The sequence below is a fragment of the Protopterus annectens genome, chromosome 11.part0 (genome assembly GCF_019279795.1).
Source record: "Protopterus annectens isolate FY-2018-M chromosome 11.part0, PAN1.0, whole genome shotgun sequence".
NCBI classification, from domain to species: domain Eukaryota; kingdom Metazoa; phylum Chordata; order Ceratodontiformes; family Protopteridae; genus Protopterus; species Protopterus annectens.
In genome coordinates this window covers 797,068,399-797,085,371 of record NC_056745.1, presented here as the reverse complement: position 1 = coordinate 797,085,371, position 16,973 = coordinate 797,068,399, and the positions used below count along the sequence as shown (strand labels likewise).

Here is a 16,973-nt window from a genome sequence, read left to right as displayed (position 1 = left end):
CTATATTGAGATGCAGTGGCAAATCAAGCTATGTTATGGTAAGATGTAGACAGTTTCCTAAGGTTACCTTTAGAGAGATTAGTGTAGATAGAGGAAGCATACAGAAGGGTAGAGATAAGATGTGATTGTGCTAAGGTAGTCCGTGCCTCAGGTGTAAGGAAGGGTTTGATTCTGTATAGTGAAACAATCTTTTCATTAACTGCTTTTATTGTGTTATTAATGTGATGATCAAAGCTAAGATTATTATCAATAGTAACACCAAGCAGTTTTGTAGTGAAGTCGGGGGAAATGTGGGAGTTATCACTTGCAGTGATAGTAAAATTTAGTTGAGTAGATTTGTGTGTAGGTGAAAAAAGTAATAGTTTTGTTTTCTTGGGGTTGAGGAGAAGACATCTTTTTGAGAACCATTGTTCAACAGTTGAAAAGGTTGCTTGTGTAAGGGATTGGAGTTCTGTTTGAGAGGAAGCTGTACAAATTATGGTGGAATCATCTGCATATTGTATGCAGGTAGTGTTTTGGATAGATGATTGGAGATCATTAATAAAGATGGAGAATAAAAGTGGGCCTAGTATAGATCCCTGTGGTACTCCTAAAGAGATAGGTAGTAGAGTAGGTAGAGAATTTTTCCAGAGTACTGCTTGATGTCGGTCTTCAAGATATGATGAGAGCCAGGTTAAAGAAGAGTAATCCAAGGCAAGGGATTTAAGTATGTGAAGAAGAAGTGTATGGTTTACCATATCAAAGGCTTTTGACAGGTCTAGGAAAAGAGAATAGGTTAGTTTGTTGTTATTACGGTTACAGTTGATAGTGTTGGTGAAAGAAAGTAGTGCAGTGGTAGTACTATGTGAAGGCCTAAATCCGTGTTGAGTGTCAGCTAGTAGGTTGTTAAGGAGGAGATGGTTAAGTAGTTGTTTGTGTATACATTTTTCCATAATTTTTGCCGGAGGAGATAATAGTGCGATAGGGCGAAAGTTAGAAAGGTCAGTAGATTTACCTCCTTTGTGTAAGGGTATGATGTATGATATTTTCCAGATTGCTGGGAAAGTACTTTCTTTTATGGATCTGTTTATTAGGATAGAGACAGGATAGGCAATAGCTTTAGCTGCTACTTGCAGGAATTCAGCAGGAAGCTTGTCTGCTGAGGGGGTAGTGGGTTTAAGTTTGTGTAATAGTGATTGTATATAAGAGGTAGGTATAGGTTGTAGTTGAAGGAGAGGAAGAGAGTCATTGAAGCTACTTAAGAGCAGTTGAGAAGTATCAGGAGATAGGTATATATATATATATATATATATATATATATATATATATATATATATATATATGTGTGTGTGTGTATATATCTCACATTACAATTATCACAGTTCTATAATGTGCTATTTTTCTTTCAGTTGTCAAATTAAGTGACAAAAATGGTGCTATCTTCAACAAGAACAAAGACATGTTTTTGACCAGCAAGAGCTAGTTCCCCAACAAGGGTTGACATATTGTAAAGTCTTCTCTCCAATGTCATTTCAGACATTGTGTCTCTTCACTGCAGGTCTGGATAATAGATTTGATCTGTAGGCATCTCCACTGCATCCCACCCCTGCAAAGTTTGTGGCTGTCAGCCATGAGGGTGGTGAGGATGTTACTGCCTCACTAGAGGTGCTTTATGGTTCATTTCTTTCAGGTAGCCCATCCATGATTGGATCAGTTGGTGGAGCTAGCAATGGGTTTATATGCTGCCCACTTGGAGACTCTTAGGTCAAAACCTAGGTTGAGCTTGTAATTGGCTATTTTTGATTATTAGTCTGCTCTGCTTAAAAAATGAAATAAAATAAATAAATAAAAACAGTTAATAGCACATTCACTTGAATTTACTGTTCATATCTATGGCCCACCAAGGTAGGGTGTGTTCCTTACCAGTGGCCATCCTGATAGATCAGATGATGATGAATCTAATGCCCTACCTCGTGTCCACATACCTGGACAGTGTAATATTGCAGTTATGAATAATATATCACTAGTTAGCAACCTGTAGCACATGGTGCCATCTTTCTGAAGGATGTGGTAACACACATAGCCATGCTGTGACAAAAGCTACTTGAAATATATTCATCTGAGTTCACATTTTGTTGTCCACCTAAGATAATGTTATGCAGTGCACAGCTGCTATGTCAACTGTTTCCTGTACTTTTGAATATGTTTCACTGCATGGGGTTGTCTACCTGCACAAATGCTCTATATGGCTAGGTCCACTTACATACATACTTTCTGGGTCAATTACTTATCATTAAGTGCAGCTAGCATTCCGTAAGTTCTGTTTCTTCTAACTAGGCTATTCACTGCTGCCTTCTGCTGCTGTGCAGTGCAACTTATCTAGGCAAACCCTGCAAAGAAGTGTAGTACATCTCTAGGTATCCTGGCCTATGTTTATGAGCTAGCAGTTGGCTAAATTTTGAATCTGGAATAAGAGTCCACAAACTGTGCCTAATAATAAGCCTAATTAAACTGTCTTCACACTCTGGCCCCTAGTTTGACTTTGTGTTATACACTGGAATTTATAAATGACTTTGGAGTCAAATATTATAAGAGTTTTTGTTTGGTTTTCTTTACAGTGATGCATTCATTCATACTTTCATGTGACACAAACAATAAAAAGACGCCTGCTATTTCAACCTCTCCTGGCAAAATATTACTATCTTAAGAAGGTAGCAACTAAAGAACTGCTCTGTTGTGTTATAGTACTAGACATTTATTTATTATATGCTGCCTATGCGTAGAAGTCTACCTAATAAAGTTGTAATTTTGTCCACTGGAAGTTTATTAACATGACAAACATACTACAATAAAGGTTCCCACTGCTGTCTCTATTTAGGGTCAACTGCTTGTTGTTTTCTACTTATGACCTTTTTTATTTGTACAGGTAAGCCATCTGGCTTCTTTGACTCATTTACCTCATGTTTACCTTTAGAGTCGATCCTGCTTTTGCTTCTGTTTCATTTGTGCACCCTTTCAACGGGTACTGCTACCCAGATAATCTCCATTTTTATCACTGAATTAAAGCTGTTGTGTCTTGGCATTCCCACTTCAGTCTAACAATGTATGTTTTTCATCCTTTCTATACATTGTTTTTTTTCAACTTAGGTGAACATTTGGCCCAAGTGCTGTTCAAGTGACATGCTGACACCATTCTTCCTTTCAGTTAACTGAATGAATTTTTCCTAACCATCTGTATTGTTTTGTGCAATCAACTATTGTGTGTATATGCAACAGCACTATGACCCACTTTGAAGCAGTATAATTTGTTAGTTAACAAATTGTTTGGTACTTTGCCAATTGCCTTCTTGTCATCTGCATAGACCACATCCCCTTCCCCTTTCCAGTTCACTAGATAAGCTATCCAGTCAAAGAATAATCATTGATTTTGACTGACATGACTTCCATGATGTGAAGCCATGTTGTGCTGGGCCCATTGCATCATGGGATTTGAGGTAAATCAAAGCTATTTTGTTTAGTAGTGGTTCCATTATTTTCTACATCTGAGATGACAGTGTCAAGCTTGGTGTGTTCAGGATGTCTTGATTCCATTTATGGTAAAGAGGATTGCGATCCCCAAGTCTTCCTAGTCATTATCTCATTACTATAATTTGTGAAAGACAGTTAAAACACTACATGGTCTCCATAAAATAGCTGAAGAAAGGAATCCCATGAAGCCCTGTTTTTGAAGTTCTTCACAACCATTTCATCTGTTTAAGAAATTTGATCAACTGCATTTCCCAGCAACTTGTACTGACAGGATATGGTACATTTTTCTCTTTTCTAAATGCCAAGCTGGATTATTATTAGCTGTGATTCTGTTTCATTATCATTTTCTGCCAGTCTTTCACCTATTCCTTTTTGTTTCACTCTTTATCCCTTTGCTTTTCTTTGATCCTTAATACATTTATAAAATGTTGTATCTCCTTCATTGACAGAAATTTCCACTTTCACCCTTTTATTTTCTGCCTGCTTTTCCTTGTTTTCTGATGTAACTAGTATTATGAGCCTTATTTATTTATTTATTTTTTTATTTATTTACATTTGTTGACCGGGAGTGTCCAACTGGACGTAGGTCCATTTTCAGCAGAGGCCCGGGGAGAAAAGCTCCACAGTTAAAATATACAGACAGCAGTTACATTGGATTTACATAGCAATTAACAATTTGATTAACATAGCAATTAACAATTACAAACCTAGTTACAGATGAAGAACATAGTACATCAGTAGACAACTAGAATCTTTATCTGTGAGGTACATAACAGACATTAACAATTGTTACAATAAGAAGTTCCTGCTGTATAATAAGTAGTAGGCTTATGAGCATCCGAGCTTACTATAATCAATGTAGTTAGTGGGGTGGAAAGAAAGGTAGTAGGTGGATGATATTAGAGTGGGAGTTGCTTAGGGCATAGCCAGCATGTTTTTAGGTGTGCTTTTAGTAAAGTTTTGAAGTGGGTGCGTGATGGTATGGAGGTAATTGTGGGTGGGAGGGAGTTCCATAATTTGGCTTTGGTGCAAGAGAATAGTGCTTCACCAGCAGAGTTATTGGCTTTAGTGATCTGCAAGTGATTTTTGTTGCTGGATCTTAGTGGTCAGGTGGTGCGATAAGGTTGGAGTAGATTTTGGAGGGATGAGACATTTAGTGGATGGTTTACTAGTTTGTGGGCAAGTGAGAGTTGATACCATTAAAGGAGGTGAGGAAGTTCAAGCCAGCCCAGTTCAGCAAGTGAGAGACAGTGGTGACTGTGGTAGGATGCCCCTGTGGCAAATTTGGCGATTTTGTTGTAGCAGGTCTCTAGCTTGTTTAGATCACATTGCCTTAGGTTGGTATATATTGGAGAGGCATAAATTAGGGTGGAGATAAGGTGGGAATTTGCTACTGAAATCTTTGCTGCTTTGGTGAGAAGTTGCTTATTTCTGTATAACACTCCTAGTTTTTTGTGGACTTTTTTTATGGTCATGGATATGTGAATGCCAAATTTTAGTTTATTGTCTATTTCCACTCCTAGCAATTTGGTGTGTTCTGTTGTGTGTATAGTGGTGTTGTCTTTTGCTGTGATGTTAAAGTGAGAGTTGTTTTGAGTATGTTTGGTGGGTTTGAAGATGAGTAGTTTAGTTTTGTTTGGGTTGAGTATTAACTGGGCATCGGATAACCACGTTTCAACAGAGGAAAAGGCTTCCTGTGTGACATTTTGCAGTTTGGGTAGGGACTGGGCTGAGCAGATGATGGTTGAGTCATCTGCGTATTGTATGAGTGTGCCATGCTTGGTGGCAGAGGCTAGATTATTGGTGAAAATAGAGAAGATTAGGGGTCCAAGGATGGATCCTTGGGGAATCCCTATAGAGACAGGTAGTTGGGGAGATATGTCATTCTGCCATACAATGGATTATTGGTGGTCAGACAGGTAACTCTGAAACCAGTTGGTGACTGATTGAGAGAAGGATAGGTTATTGAGGACAGAGATGAGTTGTTTGTGTGGGACCATATCAAATGTTTTAGATAGGTCAAGGAAACTAGCAGAGGAGAGATAGTCATTGTTTTTATGCTGAAGGATAGTGTTAGTAAAGGAGAGTAAGGCAGTGGTGGTGCTATGGTTTGGTCGGAAACCATGCTGAATATTGGAAAGGAGGTTGTTAGTAAGGAAGTAGTTTAATCTTAATCTTAATCTTAATCTTAACCTTAATCTTTCTAAATATTATATGTTAACCCAGTCTTTAGAAACACCTCATCTGAAGAACAAGGTAACTTTTTTTTTCCTTTACCAGTTGGATAATTGAGATGGTAGTTGTTATATGTTCCTCATTATCTATCTATCTATCTATCTATCTATCTATCTATCCATGTATATATATATATATATATATATATATATATATATATATATATATTTATATATATATATCACTTTCTTTTATTTTTGCTGATGGACTTTGTCAGTCTTCTTTCTTGAAATTCAGAACTTTTGTTTCAATGTACTGTTTATTTAACTAACAGGGAATCATAATATTTGCCAATCATATATTCCTACATGGCTGCCCATTTCCAGATCTAACATCTTATATGCCAGTATTGTAAAAAATATAGAAGCAAACAAGTCTTACATCTAACTAAGGGATAGACATTTTGCTTGTATCTTAGGATAGGAAAGCTTATGATTGTAGTGCTGGTAAATTTGCTTTCATGTGTTGAAATGCCATGAAATCTTTAATGTTTTCCCAATTTTACAGAAGAATTATCAGATGTCACCTTAGTTTAATATCACATCGTAAATGCTAAAATGCCCCCGCTGACAACTTACTGCCATGCCAGCAGTATGCTACTGATCAGATTACCAGTAGAGGATTCGTACATCAGATAGTCTCATTGCATTCCCTACTATATTTATAACTGCTCTATTCTTACATCATATTATATACAGTACTTATACAAAAATACATTTTTCCTAAATATATATGATTTTCTTTGAATTGTGAGAATACACTGCTTATAGAGTAACACTGGCATTTCTACCATATACCACTAATATGACATGACTGCTATTAATAAAGGTGCATTTACAATTATTTTCTATACATTATTTGAAAATAAAAATTCTTATGGTGCATCATAATATACAATTACTTATGTAAAGTTTTTAAATATGCTTCATAAAAAGTGAATATTTTATCTCTCTCTCAACAGATAGAATATCGATATAGATTTAAACATATAAAAACGCTTGTGCTCATGATCTCCAATCTAACTCTATTGTTTTTATTTTGTTTTGATGCACTATAGGTCCATCTGAGTTACTGGAAATGACAGACAAGGAAACGTGAGTAGCATGACCTTCACCCTTCGTAAAGTAGAACATGTTTTCATTCTGACCAAGATTTCAGTCTTGCCACTGGTTCATAAAAATCTCACTACAGTGTGAAATAATTTCATGCACTTGGAGGGGGAACAAGGATTTAATAAACAGAATCAATGGAAAAAAAAATTAATTTAGGTTGTGATTTAAAATACAATTGCATTTTGTTACAGGACAGGAGCAAGTTTCATTTCAATTAATGTGTAATGTCTTCCTTTTTATTCACAGTGGAGAAACAGCACTGCACAAGGCAGCCTTTCATCATCATCAGAGCATTTGTCGACTTTTGATAGATGCTGGAGCAGCACTGATAAAGACAGATTTACAGGTAACTCATTCATGCATTTAAGGGCAGCAGATTTATAATCCAAGGTTACGTCAGTGTTTTGTTGCACTGGATTATGTTGGATTTTTCTGCATTACTTGTAAGGTTGAAAAGCACTTATATTATGAAGTATCATGCTTTACTATTTTTGCTTTTAGTAGCAGAGGCAATACTATTATCTATTATTGTATTTTCCCAGCTGCAAGAAGAGCTTTCATAATTCCTTGCTAGCAAGAGCTTCAGTGTTGTAGAAGCTATTAAAATGCGTCATATTGAGTTCTATTAATAGAAATGTATTTAGTTTGATATAATTTTAGATGCAATTCCTGACATCACATTCTTCTGACAGTCACTTGTTCATAGCCTGAAATAATTGTAATGTAAAACACTGCTTCCTTCAAGACCACTGAGCCTTTCAGACATCTGGGTGTCTAATTAAAACTGACATTTAATTGGAAAACCCAGCCAGTCCTGCATATACTTTAACAACACTTACCGACCTGAATCAGTCAGGCATCCTCTTATGTATGGATTGTTGTATGCAAAACTGTTGTAACATTTATTGCTTTTTGGAAATGTTGACAAGTATAATGTCATCCTGATAAAGTATTTTCCTCCAGAGAATCCAAATATAAATCCTTATTCTAGCTTGCTGGAATAGTATCATGATTACATGTTATCACTGTTGCCTTCAGTAGTTTAGGGTCACCTATCTAATGTGTCTATTTTTCCTATAAAATCATAGTACATCATGATATTATCAGCTGGTCTATTATTACTGGTCATTTGTTGTTTTAAACTGCTGTCATCTAGTACTTTCTTTATAAACTCCTTTCAATGAAATAAAGTAATAAATGTTTACAGACTGGATATATCCAATAAGCTTGGCACAGACATACAGTATTTTCATTGAACTGTCATTGTGTATGTGTAAAACTGTTGTCAGTGCAGTTACAGCAATACGTTTGTATTCTACTGTGTGTCATTGCAACAATGAACTAATCAGAGGTCAACAGATCTGTCAAATATTTTTAAATTGGCCATTTAATTTCAAGGAGTGCTGGCCAAAACAACTACAGGGTATGTCAGTTTTATGTGATGAAAATGTTAACATTAAACTGAAAATGGAAAAAGTGCTAGAAACTATTGTATTTTAGTGTAATCGATACTGATAAAAGAAAATGCAGCCATAACATGCCCTAGAGCAATAATTAAACAAGCCAAACTCTTGAGACCTTTCAAAATCTAATCTGTAATGTCTGCCAGAATATGTTTAGTAACTCATTGCTAGGTACTGTGACCATTTTCAGATGTTGAATATTAGTATAGTTTGATATAATATGCCTTCTGTTTGCATGAAGTACAGTAAGACACATTACGATGCTGCTATGGTTGGAACATTTTTAACATGAGTAGTCTGTGTTATGTTGTGAGCTATCTATGTGGGAATCCATTGTCAGAAGAGTGCTCACACTCGTTGGTAACAAGGAATAGTGTGCAATTTTGAGCAGCATATATTTGCATATCGAACAACATAACATCAAACTGGATTCATCGAACCTCAGAACATCGAATTGGGGGAAAAAACAACAAAAAAAAACAAAAAACATGCGGAGTGCAGATGACAAACAGATTGCTCCATGCAGGGGGGCAAGACCCCCTGCATCCCCCACACCCCCTGCCTCTTAAACATACCACTTCAGAGATCACAGTTAAGTGCACTACAGTGCAGAAATGGAAGATTTCCATTTCCTATACTGTAGCGTGATCTCGGAGTTGGTATATTTAAGTAGCGGGGGGTGTGGAGGCGGTGCAGGGGGGCTTAACCCCCTGCCTATACCCTTAATGTTACCTATCACCATTGATAATTGCCATTGACATGGATTCAATGTTTTAATGGTTCGATGAATCCATTTTGATGTTATGTCATTCGAGATTTGGAGCTTTCGATGTTCCGATATAAACCCTTTCTCAGTCTAAAGCTTCATATGATAAACCAGTATTCTGTTGTTCTGCTTTATAATATTAAGTAAATAAGTAAATGATGGTTATGACACTAATTCAAAGGTAAGATTTTTTTGTTTACAGTGCACTGTACTCTAGAAGTAACATAAATGTACTCGGTAAAGGGAGAGGGCACAAATAGGCAGATTGGCTGGGTTTATATCAGGAGTCTATATTATAACATCAAAGTCTTACAACTTCGAATGTTATAATATTGAACCCAGTAGAGCAAAACACCAGAAAACCGAACAGTCAGAATAGCAAATTTTTGGAAAAAATTTGCTGTTCTGACAAACATACACACAACACAAGCACACAAAATTAAATAATCCACACACACACACACTTCACTAAACCATACATACACCACTAGCTATCCACTTACCTTAACCCAACTTTAATCCTAAGCTCCGTTACTATCACACACTCACCTTACCCGCTCCCTAACCCTAACTCAACTACCCCACCCTAACCCTCACATCCACACAATTGCATACTTTCCTGACCCGTGCCCTAACCCTAACTCACTTAACCAGTGCCCAATCGCACACTCACCTTCTTTCGCACACTTACCTTAAACCGGTCCGTAACCTTCGCTCCACAGTTGAGGAAATAGCGAAGCTGCAGAAACGGCCCACCGAATACTTTCCCTAGGAAAGTATTCGGTGTTCTGCAGCTTCGCTATTTCCAGAGTTCGCTCTACTAGGTTCGATATTATAACATTCGAAGTTGTAAGACTTCGATGCTATAATATAGACCCCTATATCAGAACATCAAAGTTTTAAAACTTCGATTGTTCTAATACCAACCCCTGTTCAGCGAACACTAAAAATAGCAAAGCTGCAGAACACCAAATTCTTTCCTAGGGAAAGAATTTGGTTGGCCGGTTCTGTGGCTTTGCTATTTTCAGCGCTGTGGTGGAAAGTTTCAGGTCAGGTTCAGGTAAGTGTGCGATTGTGTGCACATTAGGGTTAGAGTGCAGATTAGGTGAGTTAGGGTTAGGGGCGGGTTAAGTGAGTTAGGGTTAGGGCGCGGGTTAGGTGAGTGTGCGATAGTGACGGACCTTAGGGATAAGGTTTGGGTTAAGGTAAGTGGATAGATAGCAGTGTTTGTACAGTTTAGTGTAGGGTTAGATGTAGGATTTTAGTTGTATGTGTGTGGATTGATGTTTTTATTTGGTGTGCTTGTGTTGTGTGTATGTGTTTCAGAATAGTAAATTTTTTCCTTGGGAAAAAATTCGCTGTTCTGAATGTTCGATATTTTATGGTTTAGATATTTTAGGTTCGATGAAATAGCGTTCGCTATTTTCATCTTTTGATAGCGTGATATAAACGCGATTGGTTTCACTTCTCCATGATTGCTTCCTATACATTGTTTGCTCTCACATTTCATTCCACCTATAATGTTTCCTGTGACACACAGTATTTTATCATGTCTCTATTTTCCTATAAACGTTAGCTTATTCTTTGAAGCAGTGGGCAAAAGTATTGTGGTATGCCCAAAATAAAATGAGGGAAGCAGAGAAAGAAAGAATTATTGAATCATCTGTCTTAGGTTTGACGGCAATGTATTAGAGCAGAAAGAAAAGGAATGCATGAGACATGATGGAGCTCTCCAACTATTGGCCCTAGGCAGGTATAAAACTAGCAGTAAGCAGCATTCTACCTACTCCAAGGCCGATGCCACATGACAAATGGAAGATATTGTCTTTCTACTCCCTGCAAGCTCTCCTCAACCTGGAGAAAATAGATGTCTGTGTAGTTACTGACACATGGTTCAAAGCCACATAGAGCACACCACAGCAGGGCTATAATGCCTTGCACACATTAAACCAGCTACTGCAGAGAAAGGGACAAAGGGTAGCGGTGTCTTTATTTACATCACACTTCAAGGTGTGTCAAGCAATATGGTATACTTGAGTTTCTCCACATACAACTCACCATTACCAAAACTGGGAAACTGCAGCATGTTTTGCAAATCCAATGTTCAGTAAACAGTAAAATCAAGTCACAGTGTTTCCAGGTCAAACAAATGTTTACTGGGACAAAAGAAGTGACCCCCCCCCTTTCTCTCTACATATAGATAGGTAGATGGAGAGGTAGATACACCACAGATCTTGCAGCCAGAAAAAATGCCGTACTTTTGAAACTAAAATTTATTGTTAGTGCTTTTGTCACCTTTCATTAAAGGAACTTCTTCAGACATTTGTAATAGCTTAATTTACAATTTAAATACTCCCAAGTTGATGACATCATGGACCTCCCATTATCCAAATTCAGCAAGTATATAAGTAAATCACCACATTCAAATTTCTTTGTGTATAAAAACTTTTTAAAACACAAACAAATTCTTCACTGGTATTAATTACAACAAAAATGTCAAATATTAAATGCCCCCATAGAAACGTTTTTTACCTGGTCAATGCTTTAAGTTTTAAAATACATTTTAGTGAACAAGAATCATTCAACCCAGGGTAGGAAAAGTCAATTACTCTCAGTTGCCATAGCAACTCCCTCTCCTCGATGTCTTAAAGCCCAAGGCCTGGATGGCATTCAGATCTATTTTCTCAATAACCATAAAAAGGAAAGTGTGGTTGGTGTGTTCCAAGTTATGCTTGGACAAAGCATTGTTGTTGTCCTGTCTACTAATACTATACTGGTGCTCATATATCCTTTGTCTAAAGTGCTTCTCAGTCTTTCCTATTTAGAAAGAGGGGCACTGTTGGCACCTAACTAAGTATATAACACCTGTTGTCCCACAGTCAAATTTACATTCTAAGGAATATTTAATATTCCCTATAGTAAATGAGGAAGAAGTTTCTATATGTTTACAAGAACATCTTCCACATTTATTCATCCCTTTGTTAGGAACATATAGGTTAACTTCTTTTTTTTTGTATGAAACAGGAGGAATACAAAAACAAAAATAGAAATCATGTGAGGTTGATATAAGACACCTTTTGGGAACTTCTAGCAATGTATATAGTAGTAAAAACTTCAGTAAAACAGAAGTTCAGGAAATTAATGACCTAAGGACAACAGGAGTCAGGGATTTGGATCATGATAAAGGGAGAGGAATGCTTTTTATGAAGCAGGAGGAATACAAAATCGAAATGAGAGATATGCTGGATAGTGAAGCATATGAGCAGGTCTCGGTTAGTGAAAAGAATGGGCCCTATCAGAGTATAAAAAAAGCAATTAACGACTTATTTTTGGAGGGGTACATTGATATAGATATACTGAACTATTTGGATATGATAACACCAGTTACCCCGGTCCTCTTTGGGATTCCAAAAACGCATAAGATCTTAAATGACCCCCCCCCCTTTTAGGCCCATAATTTATGGTAGGAACTCCATAACCTATGTCTGTGCTAAGTTTGTTGATTTGAAAATGAAAAATACTTGGAACCAGAGAGACAAATCTGCAGAGACTCCTGGAAGTTCTTGGGAACACTGAATAACCTGGAATTTAACCAAGAATACAACTTCATTACAATAGATTTTTAGGACCTGTACACGGTCATTCCCGAGAACACGGGATTAGACTGGGTAAGGGACTTTCTTTTGGAAAAGGGGGCACCTGATGAGGAGACTGATTTAATTATTACCATCCTAGAACTAGTACTGGCTAATAATTTTTTCTTATTTGACGGGGACTTATTTTTGCAGAAAACAGCTGTCGCGATGGGGTCACCCTGTAGGGGCACTTTCTCCAATTGTATTATGGCCTATTGGAATGACATTTGTTATGCCAGCATGAAATGTTCAAAACCAAGGTACACTGGTACACAAGGTACCTTGATGATATGTTTTTGATTTTTAACGGAGATAAAGAAGAGATCCCAAAATTTGTTGAGACCTTATCCAGCATGACCCCCTTTTCGAACTTCACATATAATTTTGATACTACAGCTATATCATACTTAGATGTGTGGCTTGTTGAGGACATAACACATATATTGCCATGATATACCACAAACCTACGTACTCCAATGATTTCCTTCACTACAGCAGTAATCACCCTTACCACTAGAAGTGGGCCATTGTAAAGAACCAGTTGGTAAGGATGATTACACTGGATGTTGATTTTGAGGTGGAGTGTAAAAACTTGTGGATGATGTTCACCAGGAGATGATACCCAATAGATTTATTGGATGAGATTGTTATAGAAGTTAGATGGAAAAGGGAAATGGGACATTTCAAGCCCATTTTAAATTGGGGAACCTTAAGAGGTGATGAACAAATTGTCTTGGCAGAACACGTTTTTAATAGAAAGGACGATTTAGATTATAACATCAGTTTTATGACAACCGTTTTAAGTGATGCTAAACTCTTGAGGGAGGTTATAAATAAAAATTGTGTCATGATTAACGAGGACACTATGGCTAGGAACAAGTTAGGGCCAGGAACTAGGGTGACATTTAGAAAAGGCTCTAGTCTAAAAACACTACTTGAAAAAGAAATTAACCCATATGTTCCTAACAAAGGGATGAAGAAATGTGGAAGATCTTCTTGTAAACATATAAACTTCTTCCTCATTTACTGTAGGGAATATTAAATATTCCTTAGAAAGAAAATTTGACTGTGGAACAACAGGTGTTATATACTTAGCTAGGTGCCAACAATGCCCCTCTTTCTACATAGGAAAGAATGAGAGGCACTTTAGCCAAAGGATATATGAGCACCAGTATAGTATTAGTAGACAGGACAACAACAATGCTCTGTCCAAGCATATTTTGGAACACACCAACCACACATTCCTTTTTATGGTTATTGAGAAAATAGATCTGAATCCCAGGAGGGGGCTTTGGGCTTTAAGACTCGAGGAGAGGGAGTTGCTATGGCAACTGAGAGTAAATGCCTTTCCCTACTCTGGGTTAAATGATTATTGTTCCCTGAAATGTATTTTAAAGCTTAAAGCATTAACCAGGTAAAAAACATTTCTATGGGTGCATTTAATATTTGACATTTTGTTGTAATTAATATCAGTGAAGAACTTTTTTGTGTTTTAAAAAGTTTTTATACCCAAAGAAATCTGAATGTATTTACTTATATACTTGCTTAATTTGGATAATGGAAGTTCCATGATGTCATCAAATTAGGACTATTTAAATTGTAAATTGAGTTATTACAAATGTCTGAAGAAGTTCCTTTAATGAAAGGTGACGAAAACGCTAACAATAAATTTTAGTTTCAAAAGTATGGCATTTTTTCTGGTTGCAAGATTTGTTTTGTTTGTTTTTCCATTTTTTATTTAGTTGCTTAGTGTGCTTTTGTATGGAACTGGAAAGAAGTGTCAGTTCACCACTACTTTATTCTCAGAATTGCAGCTTATCGAGTGAGCAGAATGGTATCGGGATCCTTACCCTGCTTATACAACATCTTAGTAACAGGGTTGATGATTTAGCTGGAAAGATTGCAGCGTATGAAACACGTTCAACTCGTGCCAGCAGGCAGAATCTCCCGAATGGAAACATGGTTAATCAATGGAATGGTGTGAGTCAAGGTAGTTTACCTCTCAGTAACATTTCTTTGGGTCCTTTACCTAACTCACAGAATGCACAAGAAGGGACAGCCCGTGAACTTAATATGAGTATTAAGGATAGTAATAACATCGCTAATAATGTGAACATTCCTAATGTCCCCCATCTTAATGACTGGCTAAATAGTGATGCTATTTTTAACTTTCGAAAAGGAGGAGGTGAGAACCAAGACTGAGCATCAGGTGTGATGCAAAGTGAGAGCACCATTGTAACTAACCTTAAGGAGTTTGATGTGAAACTCATGAAATACAAAAAACTCCAACTTGAAAAAGCATATTTGAGAGAATGTGTACAATGACAACACATTGCTCGGGGGCTTAGACAATGGCGTTACCCAACTGGGTTGGTTAAAGATTCCCCCTTTCACCTGGAGTTGTTGAAATGATTTGACCAAGCAAGGGATTGAATTCCTTGAACTACTTGTCAAAAACTATTTTTTTCAAATGGATGGGCTAAAAAGTGAATTGAACTTATTAGAACAAAGGATCAAACTTGATTCTAATTTTTTGAGATACAAGTTTGACTTTTGTCGCATCTTTACTGGTATTGATGCAACCATAGAGAAATTAAAAGGAGCAAAAATTAAAAAATTAGAGCGGGACCAGAAAGAATATGAATCCAGCAGAGCATATCCAGTTCCCCCTACTTCACAACAATCTAATGGGACAGTCCTTTCTAACAATGAATTCTCTATAAATATGGCACCAGGGGAAACACAATCCATTACACTGGGAAATACTACTGACGGTGAAACACCCGACACCCCTGCGGATCGGAACAACCAACTCGGAGGCCGAAAAACACACAATAATGGCAATTTTCAGCAACAAGATTTTTTGGAACAGCCAGCAGCAGCAAGTGAGCAGAGCCCAGAACAACAACCAGAGGAACACCCGAACCAGGAAGCAGAACAGGCGAAGGAGGTAGCAGAGCGGGGCATTATTGGTGGAGCGAAGGGTTCGATCCATCATGTCAGCGTCAGCACAAACTTAAAAGGTGACTTTAACATCTACAATTATACCATGGAGACTGTAAAACCTGGGTTAATCGAAATACTTGCAAAAGGACTTACCTTTGTCTTTTCAAATAGGGCTAATTTGGCAAGGACTTTACTAGACTTAAAATTGCATGCTCGCAAACTAAACCTTAAACTACTTTTAGGTAACACTTTTTCTGCACTACCGGAGTTTAGAATTTTGAGTGTATTTAGTCCCTCATTACAGGTGATTATTGCCCATTTTGAGAAATCATGTGAGGTTAATATAAGACAACTTTTGGGAAATTCCAGTAATGTATATAGTAGTAAAAACTTGACTAAAACAGAAGTTCAGGAAATTAATGACCTAAGAGCAACAGGAGTCAGGGTTATGCATCCTGATAAAGAGGGAGGATTGTTTTTTTATGAAACAGGAGGAATACAAAAACAAAATGAGAGATATGCTGGATAGTGAAGTATATGAGCAGGTCTTGGTTAGTGAAATGAATAGGGCCTATCACCTTATAAAAACAGCAATTAACGACTTGTTTTTGGAGGGATACATTGATACAGATATACTGAACTATTTGGATATGATAACACCAGTTACCCCGGTCCTATTTGGGATTCCAAAAAAAGAATAAGAACTTAAATGACCCCCCTTTTAGACCTATAATTGATGGTAGGAACTCCATAACCTATGCCTGTGTTAAGTTTGTTGATTTGAAAATGAAAAAAATATTTGGAAACAGAGAGACAAACCTGCAGAGACTCCTGGTAGTTCTTGGGAACACTGAATAACCTGGAATTTAATGAAGAATACAACTTCATTACAATAGATGTTAAGGACCTGTACACGGTCATTCCACAAAACACAGGATTAGACTGGGTAATGGACTTTCTTTTGGAAAAGGGGGCACCTGGTGAGGAGATTGATTTAATTATTACCCTCCTAGAAGTAGTATTGGCTAATAATTTTTTTCTTATTTGACAGGGACTTATTTGTGCAGAAAACAGGTGTCACAATTGGGTTACCCTGTGGGGGCACTTTCGCCAATTGTGTTATGGCCTATTGGGAAAAACATTTGTTATTCAAACATGAAATTTTCAAAAACAAGGTACACTGTTCCACAAGGTACTTTTATGATATGTTTTTGATTTTTAAGGGAGATAAAGAAGAGTTCCCAAAATTTGTTGAGACCTTATCCAACATGACCCCCTTTTTGAAATGTGCATATCAATTTGATACTAC

The 16,973-nt window shown here is 37.0% G+C and overlaps 1 protein-coding gene across 3 annotated transcripts in view; it reads left to right on the top strand.

The window, feature by feature from the left end:
• DGKI (diacylglycerol kinase iota) overlaps positions 1 to 16,973 on the top strand; it is a 5,490,864-nt gene that overhangs the window by 5,459,993 nt on the left and 13,898 nt on the right. For all 3 annotated transcript variants that reach the window (XM_044088223.1, XM_044088222.1, XM_044088221.1), the window contains 2 exons: positions 6,800 to 6,836; positions 7,101 to 7,200. In XM_044088223.1, coding sequence (XP_043944158.1) covers positions 6,800 to 6,836; positions 7,101 to 7,200 — 137 coding nt within the window. The remainder of the gene's footprint in view (positions 1 to 6,799; positions 6,837 to 7,100; positions 7,201 to 16,973) is intronic.